Raw genomic sequence first — 12,015 nt, forward strand, 5'->3', positions numbered from 1 at the left:
GCAAGCGTAGGACGAGATTGTATATAGGATGGACGGTAGGAGGTACTTGACAGACGGGTCGCTAAATTAACGATGGAGAACATTTCCAATTGGCCATTTGCACTCTTTCATCATCTCGACCTCCGTCAATGCGCGCCTAACCCTTGAGCACGTGCCGATCACAACGCCTCTGTGTGACAGAAGGTGACTGACCGACGACAAGGACAGGCGCTGAGAAATGGGGCAGCGACCAGACGAGTTGGAAAAAATAGAATTAATTTGATCATTTGATCAATTCCACCACCACGAACAGCGCCTAATGGCATCTTTGGACTCTGGATCTCCATCCACTGAAGCAGTCGATAGCAGTCCAGCAAAAAAGGGCCGCATACAAGCTTGCGGTAAGTGAGAGTCATTCCGACAATGTCGGCCACCAACTAACATTTTTCATTCCGCCACCCAGACCGATGTCGTGTGCGGAAACGAAAGTGCAACGGCGCTCGCCCTACTTGCAACAACTGTGAAAAGGCTCGGGATCGAGGGATTCTCGACGTTGAGTGCACCTATGCCGAAAAGAAAAAGCGACCACGGAGGCAGCTGCGAGACGTGCTGATTGAGCGACTAGAAGCACTAGAGGCGCTATTACGGCCACTGCAGGAGGGAGGCGCTGCCCCTTCTGCCAGCACTGCTGCAGCTGCACGGGCCGAAATGGCTGGCATTATGCAGGGGTTGAGTAGTGGCCGAAAAGCTGATGCAGTGGAGGACGCAGAAGAGAGCGGAGACGAGCAGGACGAGGACGAAGACGAGAATGATGGTGAGGAGTCATGGATGGACTGGCAGGAGGGTCAGCGACAAATTGTGGGTACACAACAACAAGCTATTACCATGACAGCGGCAGTCGCCGCTGGAAACCCAACATACTCCTCACCGCCTCCATCGGATCCTCCTGCGTCAGACGACGACCTGTCCGAAGGTTCACCCGCCATGCCCATCACCTACATGCTCGGTAACGAAGTACCAGTGTTTGACGCAGTATCATGGCCATCCCTCGTACCTCCCCATCTTCCTCTCGGGTCTGCCGAGATGACGTACGCAATCGATCCTCAAACGTTTCTGACGGCAATCCATCCATCAACTCCCATCCCACAATCTATGCAGACAACTGTACCACTAGAACTACCGCATCTCTTCACCCATCTCATCGCCCTTTACTTTGCTTTCATCAATACCTGTATGCCTCTATTTGACGAGGCTTACTTCTTTTCCAATCTCATCCCAACGAACCGGCACTCCCCAGCGCTGCTATACGCAATCTATGCATACGGATGCTTGCATTCACGACATCCAGCCTTGTACCAGGAACCGTACCGTAATCCGAGGACTGCATCGGAACTCTTCCACGCTGAAGCTACAAAGGCATTGGAAGGGGTAACTGATACCATAACCCGGTTACAAGTGCTGATTATGTTGGGCAAATGGAGTTTTGGAATGAACCAGCCTGCTAAGGCTCTCCAGTACTTTTGTAAGTTCAAGATGAATTTTTCATTCAAGCCTGCATGTTGTCAACCTAATACGTCGGTTGTTTCACAGCATCTGCTATTCAGGCTACGGAAAGGGCGAGGCTTGGTTTCGCCGGTGGACACGAGGCGAACCGCTTACTCTCGCTCTGGGGAGCCCCCACTTCTTGTGATCCCCGTCATACACTTTTGACATTACGCATCACTTGGATGTTTTGCTTCACGGCGGACACAATGACTTCAATGGCCGCCGAGTTGAATCCAGCCATGGAAGAGTCCAACTATACACATATTTTGGCCGAAGCGGTGGACTCTTCACGGGCTAGTCTTGTTTCGCTGCCTGCAACATCATCCCCGGAATTGGAAGATAAAGGTCTTTGGCGCCAACTACTTCATGGCCATCCCAGTTACACGATTCATGATTTTCGACCCAATGCCTGGACGCCGTCGCTCGAGCTACTGGAGACTCACTGCGATAGAACGAAACCATGGTTCTTACAATTGCAATTCTTGCTACGGCGCATTCAGCGATTTTCACGCGACGTACCCTTTGACACTCGTCGATACGAAGGGACTTCCGCGAGTTTGGTCTTCTCTGTGTTGCCAAAACCGAGTGGATGTAGTGCTCAGGAGAGAGAACAAGAGAGAATTCGTCTGCACAACGTGCTGGTGGAATGGTGGAGCACTTTGCCACCGGAAGAGCGTTCATTTGATAGTTTGGAAGTATTCAGGGACGGGAGATTACCTCCGCTGCCAAGTGTCGCGCAGCTGGCCAGCTTTCAATATGCTATGATGAATGCGTTTTATATCGCGGCCTTTGCGCTTGTGCATCATCGGGAGGGAGTGGATTTGGAGATGGACGTTACCGGAACTGCTGGCTACCGTACCTGTGTTACCTTGTCAAACGTACCTTTGGCAACGTCCGCCGAGATTCTAATGCTGACGATGCGGGCAAAAGCATTCCTCATCCGAGCGATTTATGCTATGAATGGATTCACTACTATTCCCCCTACGCCCTCACGATCTCCAGCGGAAGAGTTTAGCCCCGCGTCGCCTGCACCACCTCTTCTGTTCATACAGAATCCTGTGACATGCTATACAGTATGGCTTGTCGGTGCCGCATTCCTTGCCTTCGTGTCAAGAGTCCGCCAAAACGGAATAATTCCCCGTTCGGCGCTGCGCGATCCTCTAATACAGGAAGGTCTGGATATTATCACTACGGTGTATTTACCAATGCTGGAAAGCGGAAGACGCATTTGGACGATAATGGACCTTTATGCAAACAAGTTGAAGCAACTACTGGAAAAGGTGGAGCGCGGAGAAGTTGTCGGAATTAGACAATGGTCTGGAGCTCGTGCCAGTGAGTTATTGGACATATCTAATGAGCTTAATAGTTCATTACGGCTATGAACGTGATAGACATAGATGGGTTTTTTCTGGTCTGTTCCTATAATTTTTTCTGTCTTATATGAGGCTTTCAATAAATGTAAATGTGTAGTAACCAGCAGAAACTAGTAGCTCCGACTAGAATTCAATATTTGCCGGCTGAGTTGGGTAGTGTTGTTGCCATGCCAACTGCAGAGCGTCATCACCGTGTATTGACGGAACCGCGTACCTCCTCACCTGTAAAGCAACTTGAACTGTTCGCTCTGCAACCTACTACCTTACGATAACTCTGAAGCCTTTCAGTAATAGACTGGATAGTCCTTTATGGAGGCAGACAAAGAGGTGGTGCCTGTCTCTCTAGGTAGGAATCCGTTCATCTGTGTCCTTGGGTTCCTTGTGGTCTGATTTAGTGTTTTGAAGCCCCCGAAACAAGTATTAGTGAAGAGGAAAGAAAGCGGATTTCTGGAAGAAGCGAGGGAAGTTGGAAAAATGGAAGAAACAGCGTACGGAGCTCTGTTGCCTCGCAAGCTAGCAAGTCGAGGGCGTCGAGGGTGCAGCGATACTCGCAGTTTGAAGGTGCGGGACTTGGTTCGCTATGCACTGCGTGGGAAAGCAGGGATTACAGTTTTGTGCTTGAAGGCTGCATTAAACATGCTCGTAGAGTTTGATTGTCGGCATGCACATAGAAGGAGGAGAAAAGTGCTAGAATCTGGATTTTGACAGCACTGAAATCTAATGTCATCTTCTTCAGCAATACCTGGTGTGAAAGTCAGGGACTTTGCGTTCCCAACTACCGACCCACGTCATTACGGCCTCCCTCTCCCCAAAAATTCCGCCTCATCCAGTCGAAGCAACAGCAGTGACTGGTTCAATTCCTCTTCAGATGAAGATGAAACCACGTCATATGGATCAGCAGAACGCCTTTTTGAATCCGACGACGACGATCATCGGGGACGTGGGCAATACCGAATGCAACCCCGAGCACATCCGAATGATGTTGAGGCACATGATATGAATAATTTGGTATTGCCTGAATTTGCGAAACAATTGCGGGAGCACTTGGGTGGAGTTGAGCTAGGGTTTTATCGTGCGCGAGCAATGTTTGATTTCCAAAAAGTAACCGAATGGGAGATGACCATAGCGGAGGGCGACGAAATCTTTATTGCTTTTATTGGGTGGCTGGATGGAGACGATGTTGGTAGTGATACCAAGCCTATGGAGATGGATGAGGAAGCGGAAAACAAGACAGGAGATCCCGAAAAGGAGGAAAAAGCGGGAGAAAAAGAAGTTGGTGGGGAGATAGAGAGGGAGGACACTTCCGGTGATCCACAATCGATGGAAAGCGAAGAAGTTGACGACTCAGCAACTCCAACCGCTTCGCGGGACTCAGGTTTAAACGAGCGATGGGCGAGCATCGACTATGTAGCCGATGATCTACTCACCATTGTTCACGGCGGATCCAAGACAACAGGTGACCTGAATGACAGACCTGCCATCACCGTCCACAGCAACCCAGCACCATCAGACTTGGCGGCACAATTGAATCAGTTGTTAGATTATGCAGGTGTGTATGGTGCTGGATGGGCAACCGCATTACGACTCAAGTGTCGAGGGAAGTTGGAGGAGATGGTTTCGCAGGCGAAATCGAAAGGAAAGGATGCGGAGACGGACACGGAGACCAGACCAAAGAAGGGAAAGGTGAAGATCAAACTGGTGGAAATGGGACTGGTACCTGGAAATTATATTGAGAAAATAAATCAATAAAATGCTAAATAGCTGACTGCCGTAGGATGTGCATGTCCCGTGACTAATATCGAAGCTGGTGAAAACTGTATTATGTAGAACAGCGCCCGCGACGTCCATCGCCCCATATACGTATGAAATGATATACTATATAAACGTAGATACAGGAAAATTAGAGTCCACGATACCCCAATTCTTCTCCCTTCTCGCTTTCCTAGATCCAAACCACTATATCCGCTGCGATTGCTCCAGCTCTACCACAAAATCGATAAGTGGGGTCAGTTCCTTCTTATCCAATAGATCAAACTCCCTTGCAAAACAGATAAAGTGCGCAAAAAGGGTATTTAAGTGGCCCTCGGCTGACACATGAAGAATTTTATCGTAGTGCACATGGTATATGTGCGCAAAGATTCGGAAAAGTTGCTTAAAGATACCGCGGATGGAGATGAGGAAATTTGGTGGGAATTCGGAGCCTTCAAAGAGAGATGATATTATAGGACTTGAAGAAAATGGCATAACCAGAACGGAGATACCAACCTGATTTTGTCGGAAAGACTGTCTCGTCGTTGAGCACGTTTTGAATCCATGTCATTACGTAGTCTACGTACTGAGGAGCTGGAATTTTAACCGTTCGGCGTTGACCATCTGTCCAGGTATATTCGGTGCTAATTAAGCATTGTGCCGTCAGTGACCCATTTTGCATCTGACCATCGATCGATTCTACCTTGGTCCTGCGTTCATGACTGAGCAATCTCTTGGTGTGCAGAATTCTGCAATTGCACCATAAAACAGATTCACGTAGTTGAAGAAATCAAAGGCTAAATGGCGGATTAGATTTGACATAGTTGGAATAATAACTTTGCTGGGGGGAATACTTACTATTGACCGCTAGCCTATTACAGCAATTTGAGTAAATAATTTAGAATCTCGTCGTGTTCCTTTTTCAATCCCCGTCTGTCTTTCCCTTGCCCCTTCTCACCATTCATTAATGTCCACATATCGTGGTAACGCCACCACCTTCCGCAAACTGCCGTTGACAAGGGTTGCCTCGACAAATGGCTGACTTAGCCATAGAGGTTTCGCCGTCCCGTCTTTTTTTGATTTTCCTTTCCCGAATTTGCTGGGAGTTATGTTTTTGAGCCTGCGAAATTTCGTAGGAAGCAGTCCAGCTCAAGCGTTACCTTCCAAAAAAGTTCATGTCCTGGGCTTCGCTTGCAAATATTGAAACCAACGAGTGGCAAAGAAAATCGATAGTATCTATTGGACGAGCAGCGGAGTCGTCTGAGCTATTGGAATCAATTGGCGCCCGATATATAAACAAGATGGCGACGGCAGGCACATCAAGTGGTACCCGCCGGGTCCGGCATCTGGGTTGTCTCGTGACTTTATGCATTACCTAAGCGGCAACTCCGCTGGACGTTAGAACATCTCCTCTTTGCAAAAGACTACCTCATTTTGAAGCTTTTTCAGACGCCATGTCAGACGCAGGAAGCGAGGCAGAATATCAGGAGGAAGGGCCTAGCATTGGGGTATGTTTCCGGATGTTGACATCGTCCGCAAACATGGTGTTTACAGATGTTCAGATCTATGAAGGAGAGAGGAACGAAAACAAAGAGCGCCACGGCAGAGGGAAGAACATCTTTCCCAATGGGGACATATACGAAGGCACATACTTAAATGGTGCCCGCAACGGGTTTGGTGTCTACAAGTGGAAGAAAACTAGAGCCCGATATTCTGGTGAATACAAGGACAATCTTCGGGATGGACAGGGAGATTTCGTATATCCTGACGGATCTAAATACAGAGGTGAAATACAAGAACTCTCTCATAGTCTCTTCTGGAAGGGCATCAATAACTTTTTCCTAGGTCAATTCAAGGAGGGCAAACGACATGGACAAGGAACCTATGTGTATGTGAATGGAGATACATATATTGGCGAATGGGAGAACGATAAGAAACACGGCAAAGGCGCATATACAATCATAGCAAATGGAAGCAAGGTACGACAGTGTGAAGCAGCTGGATATATGTAAGATTATGAGTTGGCCTGCTGATAATTCCACTCGTAGATGGAGGGTGATTGGAAGGATGGTTTACTGAAAGGGACTGGCAAAGTGATCCATGCCGATCACATTCTGAAAGCTACATTTATCCAGGGACAGCCGGAGTTACCGGCTAGTATTACTTTTAAATCAACTGGATACACTATCCCCGTTACTGATAAAGGGTTATTGGGACAGCGAGCGGTTATGGCGGGTGGGGATGAATAGGGCCTTCTTGTAAATGTTTGGATTCCAAGATCAGCAATAGTATGATGACATGTTAGGGTCATTAGTACCTCAATCAAGAAAGTCGTCTGGAATAAGCATATTCCGCATGTGTTCTTATTATAGTATCTAAATTTCACCTGACCGTCGCTGGAAATCTCAGTCATGATTCGTGCGGAGACAACACGCTACATGACAAAACTGCAAGTTCGCTAATTTGTCCGAGGCGGGTGCATGTTCTTGCAGCCTTTGATAGTCTGGTACAAGAATGGACATTGACGCCGCTCTCAATATCCAACCGCTGAGTCCCCCAGACAGCGACGGTTCGTCAAAGTCTAAGGCACGCTGGCGACCCCAATCAGGAGGCTTTGGTATCAAAACCGGCGGGACCAGATATGGAGGGTCTTTTGACAATTTGGCATCACCACCAGAACCGCGAGAATCTGGTCCGACGATCGCAACCATCCGACGTTGTGCCTCTTTCAAGGATGCAGGCGGCCTTCCGTCCGATGCTGACTTTAGAAGCAGCGAAGGTCCGATGGACTTTCCAGCACTCATAGCGCATGGATCGGCTGAGCTTCCGCGAAGTGCAACTGGATCTTTGCCGGGGAGTGGAACAGGGCTCGTTTCACCAAATCAAACGCATCCTCCTGTGGTGCGGTCAAGATCCTCGTACTCCTTCCAAACGATGAGCAACCTGCTTACCATACCAAACCTTCTGTCCAATTTACGCAAAAACTCCATTGCACCTCCGCCAGAGCCGCCAAAGCACGATAGTGGTGCCTCTGTTAAACGTGAGGCGAGGTCACGGGCCGGAACCGCTGCACCTGGAGACGGACAAGGACAGGCACCTGAAGATGATGGCTTTTTGAAGGAAATTGGGACGCAGGGATTTGCAGGCATTTGGAATCATCCTATTACAAGGTAAGTGTTTTTGCGAAGGAGACAGAAGGATCCTCTGCTCACGACGCATGTATCTGCCTTCCAGATGCTATTTTTTAATGTTTTTGTTGTGGAGGGAATTTGAAAATCTTTATGTATGGCAACGAAAACCCTTCCTTTATCCGTATGGTTCTTTTTATCTGACTAGGTTAACTTTAGTACTTTCGAATGGATGCCCAACAATTCCGATTTGATTACCCAACTCTGTACAGCTCCGCTCGCAAGAGTCAAGCATATCGTCTTTATAACACATACCTCGTCAAAACGGCCCCAATGTTTATTCTCCGCCGCGTTCCACCCGAATACCAAAATGTCCGCAAGGTTATAGCAGCCATCAAGGCCAATATCGATAATCACGATGCGACGCTTTTTGACGACCTGGCCTTCATGGTCTTGAATTGGTTGGAGGAGATTTACAACGGCACCTTTGACGCCAGTATAGATACAGCTGCAGATGGCAAAAAGGCGGATACGATCCGCTCAGCGGATTCATTTGCTCCAAGTTTCCGAGCAAGTGCTTTTTATCAGGCGATGAGAAATGATTTACGAGGAACCAGGCATTTGACTACCATTCAATATAATCGCGCAGCGGAGAGAATTACGGACATGCCATCCGCCGTCTACGATGGAAATGAAGCATGGGAAAAGCTGATGACGTCCTTAGAAGCCATGGGTGTTGACTGTGAGGTTTTTCGAGTCCGTGGATCAGGTGTTATTGTTCGAAAGTCGTCGCAAAAGGTGGTTGCAGACATGTCCTTTGAACGGTTACCTTTGGTTACTCATCTGTTGCGTAAACAGGGGTCAACCTCTGCGTCGAGGACGAGGAGCATGTCATCTCTTGATAGCCGAAAGTCTGCCAATGCTCCTGATACCACAGATGATGGAAGCGCGAGTCCAAGCAAGGACTGGAAAAGGAACTCCAATGTATGCAGTGTCGCTTTTCTGAAAGATGAGCCCAACTAACCTCGTCTATTACTTTCAGAACCAGTTGAACGTAGCATATGGTTCAGGGGAACTCCCACACACATTCGTGCAGTATACAAATGGTGATCAACAATTTTGTGAACATTGTTGCCGTAAGGTCGCCTATGACAAGGGGAGCGAAGATGCAAGTTCGGCATACCGCTGCGAATCCTGTCGATACATGTGCCACAAAAATTGTCGAAACGCTATCCGGGTTTCCTGTGTCAAGCCATCGAACACTCTCGAGGTAGAAGATCAAACCGAAGTTTTGTCGGAGAAGATGAAACGGGTAACCGAGAAAATGCAAGCAGTGCAGCGTGAAGTGGATATTGAAATGAAGATTCGGGACGGACTGGATAATTTACTCCGTGCCAAAGGGAGCTTGGGAGCCAAACCGAGTAGTAGCAAAAAACCGGTACCAGTGGAAATGGACTCGCAGATGGAACGCTCAAATAAGAAGCTTGATGTGCTCAAGCATGAATTGACCAGATGTCGACTGCAACTGGCGGCTCTGTCTGCAGCTGCTGCCGCTGCCGCAAACAATCCTTCACTAGTAGAGACGAAAGCCGAAGAAGGTGTACGCCCGCTAGAGCACAAGAGGACGTCAAGTTCGGCAAGTACGGTTTTAGCGGACCTCAGTACGGAGGGTGAGGTGGTCAAAGTTGTTACAATGGACTCTGCCATGAAGGCCGAATCTACAAAAACATTCTATATTACCAGCGAGACGACCGTCAAGCAACTCATCAGAATGGCTCTCGAAAAATTCTTGATGCCAGGTAACGACGAAGATTATATTCTGTCATATACCAGCAGAGATGGAGATGATGTGCCCCTTCGCCATGAAGATTGTCCTTCTAAGCTCGGATTGAATCTCCTGGAAACGCCATTCCGACTCAAGGTCAATATTGATACAGCTACTCTATACGAGCATCCCAAGCGTGGAACATCCGCAATGAGACAACCAACGATATCAAAAGAGGATGAAACACGACAACGCAAGCAGAGGGATGTATTGATGGAAATCATCGAGACGGAAATTAATTATACAGATGATCTGAGGAACATTGTGGGGATTTTCTTTAGACCACTATCAGTGGCCGGTGTTCTGACCTTGGAATCCGAGAACGATGTCTTCTCAAACGTCAAAACAATTCTCGATATTCACGATGAGCTGTCTGCTACTCTCATTGACAAGCGGGACGAGATGCTTCATAATCACGTCAGTTTCACGAGCGCTCTACTTCCCAACATTACTTCCTTGTTCGCCAAGCGCTTAGATGCCTTCACGGCGTACGAGACATATTGCAGCAACCAACACAATGCTCGACGGAAGCTGGCTCGACTAAAACAAGATCCTCTATTCACAAAAATGCTGACCCAGTGCGAAGCTAATCCCAAGCTGAACAAGTTAAACTTAGCAGATCTGTTGGTGAAGCCTATGCATCGCATAACCCGGTATCCCATCCTGTTCAAGCGGCTGTTATCAAATACTGTGAAAGGGTCGTCGGAATACGAGACTGTCAATGATTTTATCAACGGTATTGAAAAAAAAGTAGCAGATATTAATGAGGGTGTTAGACGTCATGAGGCTGCATATAGGATTAACTTGATTGACGAGAACTTGGACTTCAACAACGTAGTTGAGGTAAGGGGTGTACTCTGGCGATTTGGTTCTAAATTGTTTTTTTGACCCCCTTTATTTCCATCAGCGATTCAAGCTTGCGAATGGGCGCCGGGAACTGATCTCGGAAAAGTCGTTTACCTATCTGAAGAAGAACACCAATGGCACCGTGGAGGTGGTCGTACTGTTCTTCACCGATCTCGTCCTCATTGTGCGCCCGAAAAAGGCGGATACTTTCATTTTGTTCAAACCACCGATTCCATTGGAAGCAGCCGTCTTCCTCGATAAGCCCGATGCGCATGGTGAGTAGCAGAGAATTTCCTATACTTATCCAAGGAAGGAAGCTAAATGAAAATTAATTAGGCATGAAAAACATATTTCAAATTATCCACCTGCAGCAAGAAATTCACTCTCTTCAGACCATCAGTGCTTACGATAAAAATGCATGGCTTCAAGAAGCTGAAGCCATCCGGTCACGGTTCTGTTCTATTCATTATGACTTTGAGCACAACATACTGCGAGATGCCGCCGATAGGTATCAGGAGGTGGAGATCCCCAGCGAGGGCCCTATGAGTGCGGATAACGTACCCAGTAGCGTGCTATCTAATAGTCTCAAAACGTCTCCAACAGCTGCGAGACGGCGGAACACATCTGTACCTGCCACGTCCAAGGAACCGAAGCGAGAGAGACAATCACAGGACGGGGGTGACATGAGACGAAAAGAGAATATATCGCGGTTTCAGATGAGCGATGGGGACATAAAGCGAACGCCTTCATGGGCCCATATGCTGAAGGGGAAGAGTACTGACTCGCTCCGACGATCGGCCATGAATGCTGAACAAACGGAGCTGGTTACTGATGATGCAGTAACTCTTCCAACGAAAGCGCTATCGGATGACGCCTTTGGTGGCATAGACAGCAGCGAATGGACAGACGACACCATGTCAACAGTAGGAACGTCGTCCAAGACCAGCAGCTTCTTTCGCCGTGGTTCCAACTCCTCCAGAACATCAAGTAACTCCAAGTCGCTAAATAGCCTACGAGCGAAAAGCGAATTATCCCTTTCCAAGATCTCCCCGGAAAAAGAGAAAAAGGAGGAAAGAGCGGTAGGGAAATCGGACGACAATTTGTCGAAATCCTCTAATAAGAAGAAAAAAAAGAAGCGAAAGGGGTCGCTCACTGTCACAAAACCGGATACGGTCGATGTCACCTCGCAAAGCACTCCACCGGTGCCCCCGGAAGCCGTTAGTTCTCCCTTGGATGTGAGCACAATAACTAACGTAGAAGCAAGTCGCGCAGCGACATATCCAACCCAGGCCACTTCAGTCAGCTCTCCAGTCACTCCGACTACTCCCATTAATAAGATGAACAAGAGGTCATCATGGAACCAAGGTGGAAGACCGTGGTGGACCTGGTCCAAGCAGAGTAGCAAAAACATGGCCCCCGAAGCTGGCGAAGCGCAAAACGATCAGGGTGTATCGTAAGAATTTAGTGAATGGGATTAACTTAGGTTAGCGCAAATTACATCTGTATGTGTATAAACTATTCATAAAACATTGACAAAATAAACAAACGTAATTTTGGATTGGTCGGGCAA

At 47.9% G+C, this 12,015-nt stretch overlaps 5 protein-coding genes across 5 annotated transcripts; 4 read left to right on the forward strand and 1 right to left on the reverse strand.

Moving 5' to 3' along the window:
- Nucleotides 1–298: 298 nt before the first annotated feature.
- SPPG_09102 (uncharacterized protein) lies at nt 299–2,906 on the forward strand (the record flags this gene model as incomplete). The annotated part of the gene is made up of 3 exons (XM_016757257.1): nt 299–380; nt 443–1,501; nt 1,570–2,906. 3 exons carry the CDS (start codon nt 299–301, stop codon nt 2,904–2,906), a joined length of 2,478 nt encoding a protein of 825 aa, XP_016609479.1.
- A 196-nt stretch (nt 2,907–3,102) lies between these two features.
- Nucleotides 3,103–4,759, forward strand: SPPG_03245 (uncharacterized protein). The gene is made up of 3 exons (XM_016751518.1): nt 3,103–3,243; nt 3,303–3,458; nt 3,634–4,759. The coding sequence occupies exons 1-3, from the start codon at nt 3,207–3,209 to the stop codon at nt 4,644–4,646; spliced, it is 1,206 nt and encodes a 401-aa protein (XP_016609480.1). The 5' UTR covers nt 3,103–3,206; the 3' UTR covers nt 4,647–4,759.
- On the reverse strand, nt 4,668–5,956 carry SPPG_03246 (uncharacterized protein). The gene is made up of 6 exons (XM_016751519.1): nt 5,807–5,956; nt 5,605–5,745; nt 5,505–5,518; nt 5,350–5,443; nt 5,163–5,290; nt 4,668–5,098 (listed from the first exon to the last, which is right to left on the reverse strand). Exons 1-6 carry the CDS (start codon nt 5,821–5,823, stop codon nt 4,854–4,856), a joined length of 639 nt encoding a protein of 212 aa, XP_016609481.1. The 5' UTR covers nt 5,824–5,956; the 3' UTR covers nt 4,668–4,853.
- Nucleotides 5,957–6,066: 110 nt separating this feature from the next.
- On the forward strand, nt 6,067–7,032 carry SPPG_03247 (uncharacterized protein). Its single transcript, XM_016751520.1, has 4 exons — nt 6,067–6,154; nt 6,209–6,431; nt 6,492–6,625; nt 6,695–7,032. The coding sequence occupies exons 1-4, from the start codon at nt 6,101–6,103 to the stop codon at nt 6,893–6,895; spliced, it is 612 nt and encodes a 203-aa protein (XP_016609482.1). The 5' UTR covers nt 6,067–6,100; the 3' UTR covers nt 6,896–7,032.
- A 32-nt stretch (nt 7,033–7,064) lies between these two features.
- SPPG_03248 (uncharacterized protein) lies at nt 7,065–12,012 on the forward strand. The gene is made up of 7 exons (XM_016751521.1): nt 7,065–7,816; nt 7,881–7,929; nt 7,994–8,572; nt 8,633–8,758; nt 8,817–10,442; nt 10,507–10,720; nt 10,782–12,012. The coding sequence occupies exons 1-7, from the start codon at nt 7,161–7,163 to the stop codon at nt 11,900–11,902; spliced, it is 4,371 nt and encodes a 1,456-aa protein (XP_016609483.1). The 5' UTR covers nt 7,065–7,160; the 3' UTR covers nt 11,903–12,012.
- Nucleotides 12,013–12,015: the final 3 nt, after the last annotated feature.

The sequence above is a fragment of the Spizellomyces punctatus genome (genome assembly GCF_000182565.1).
Source record: "Spizellomyces punctatus DAOM BR117 chromosome Unknown supercont1.5, whole genome shotgun sequence".
Lineage (NCBI taxonomy): Eukaryota > Fungi > Chytridiomycota > Chytridiomycetes > Spizellomycetales > Spizellomycetaceae > Spizellomyces > Spizellomyces punctatus.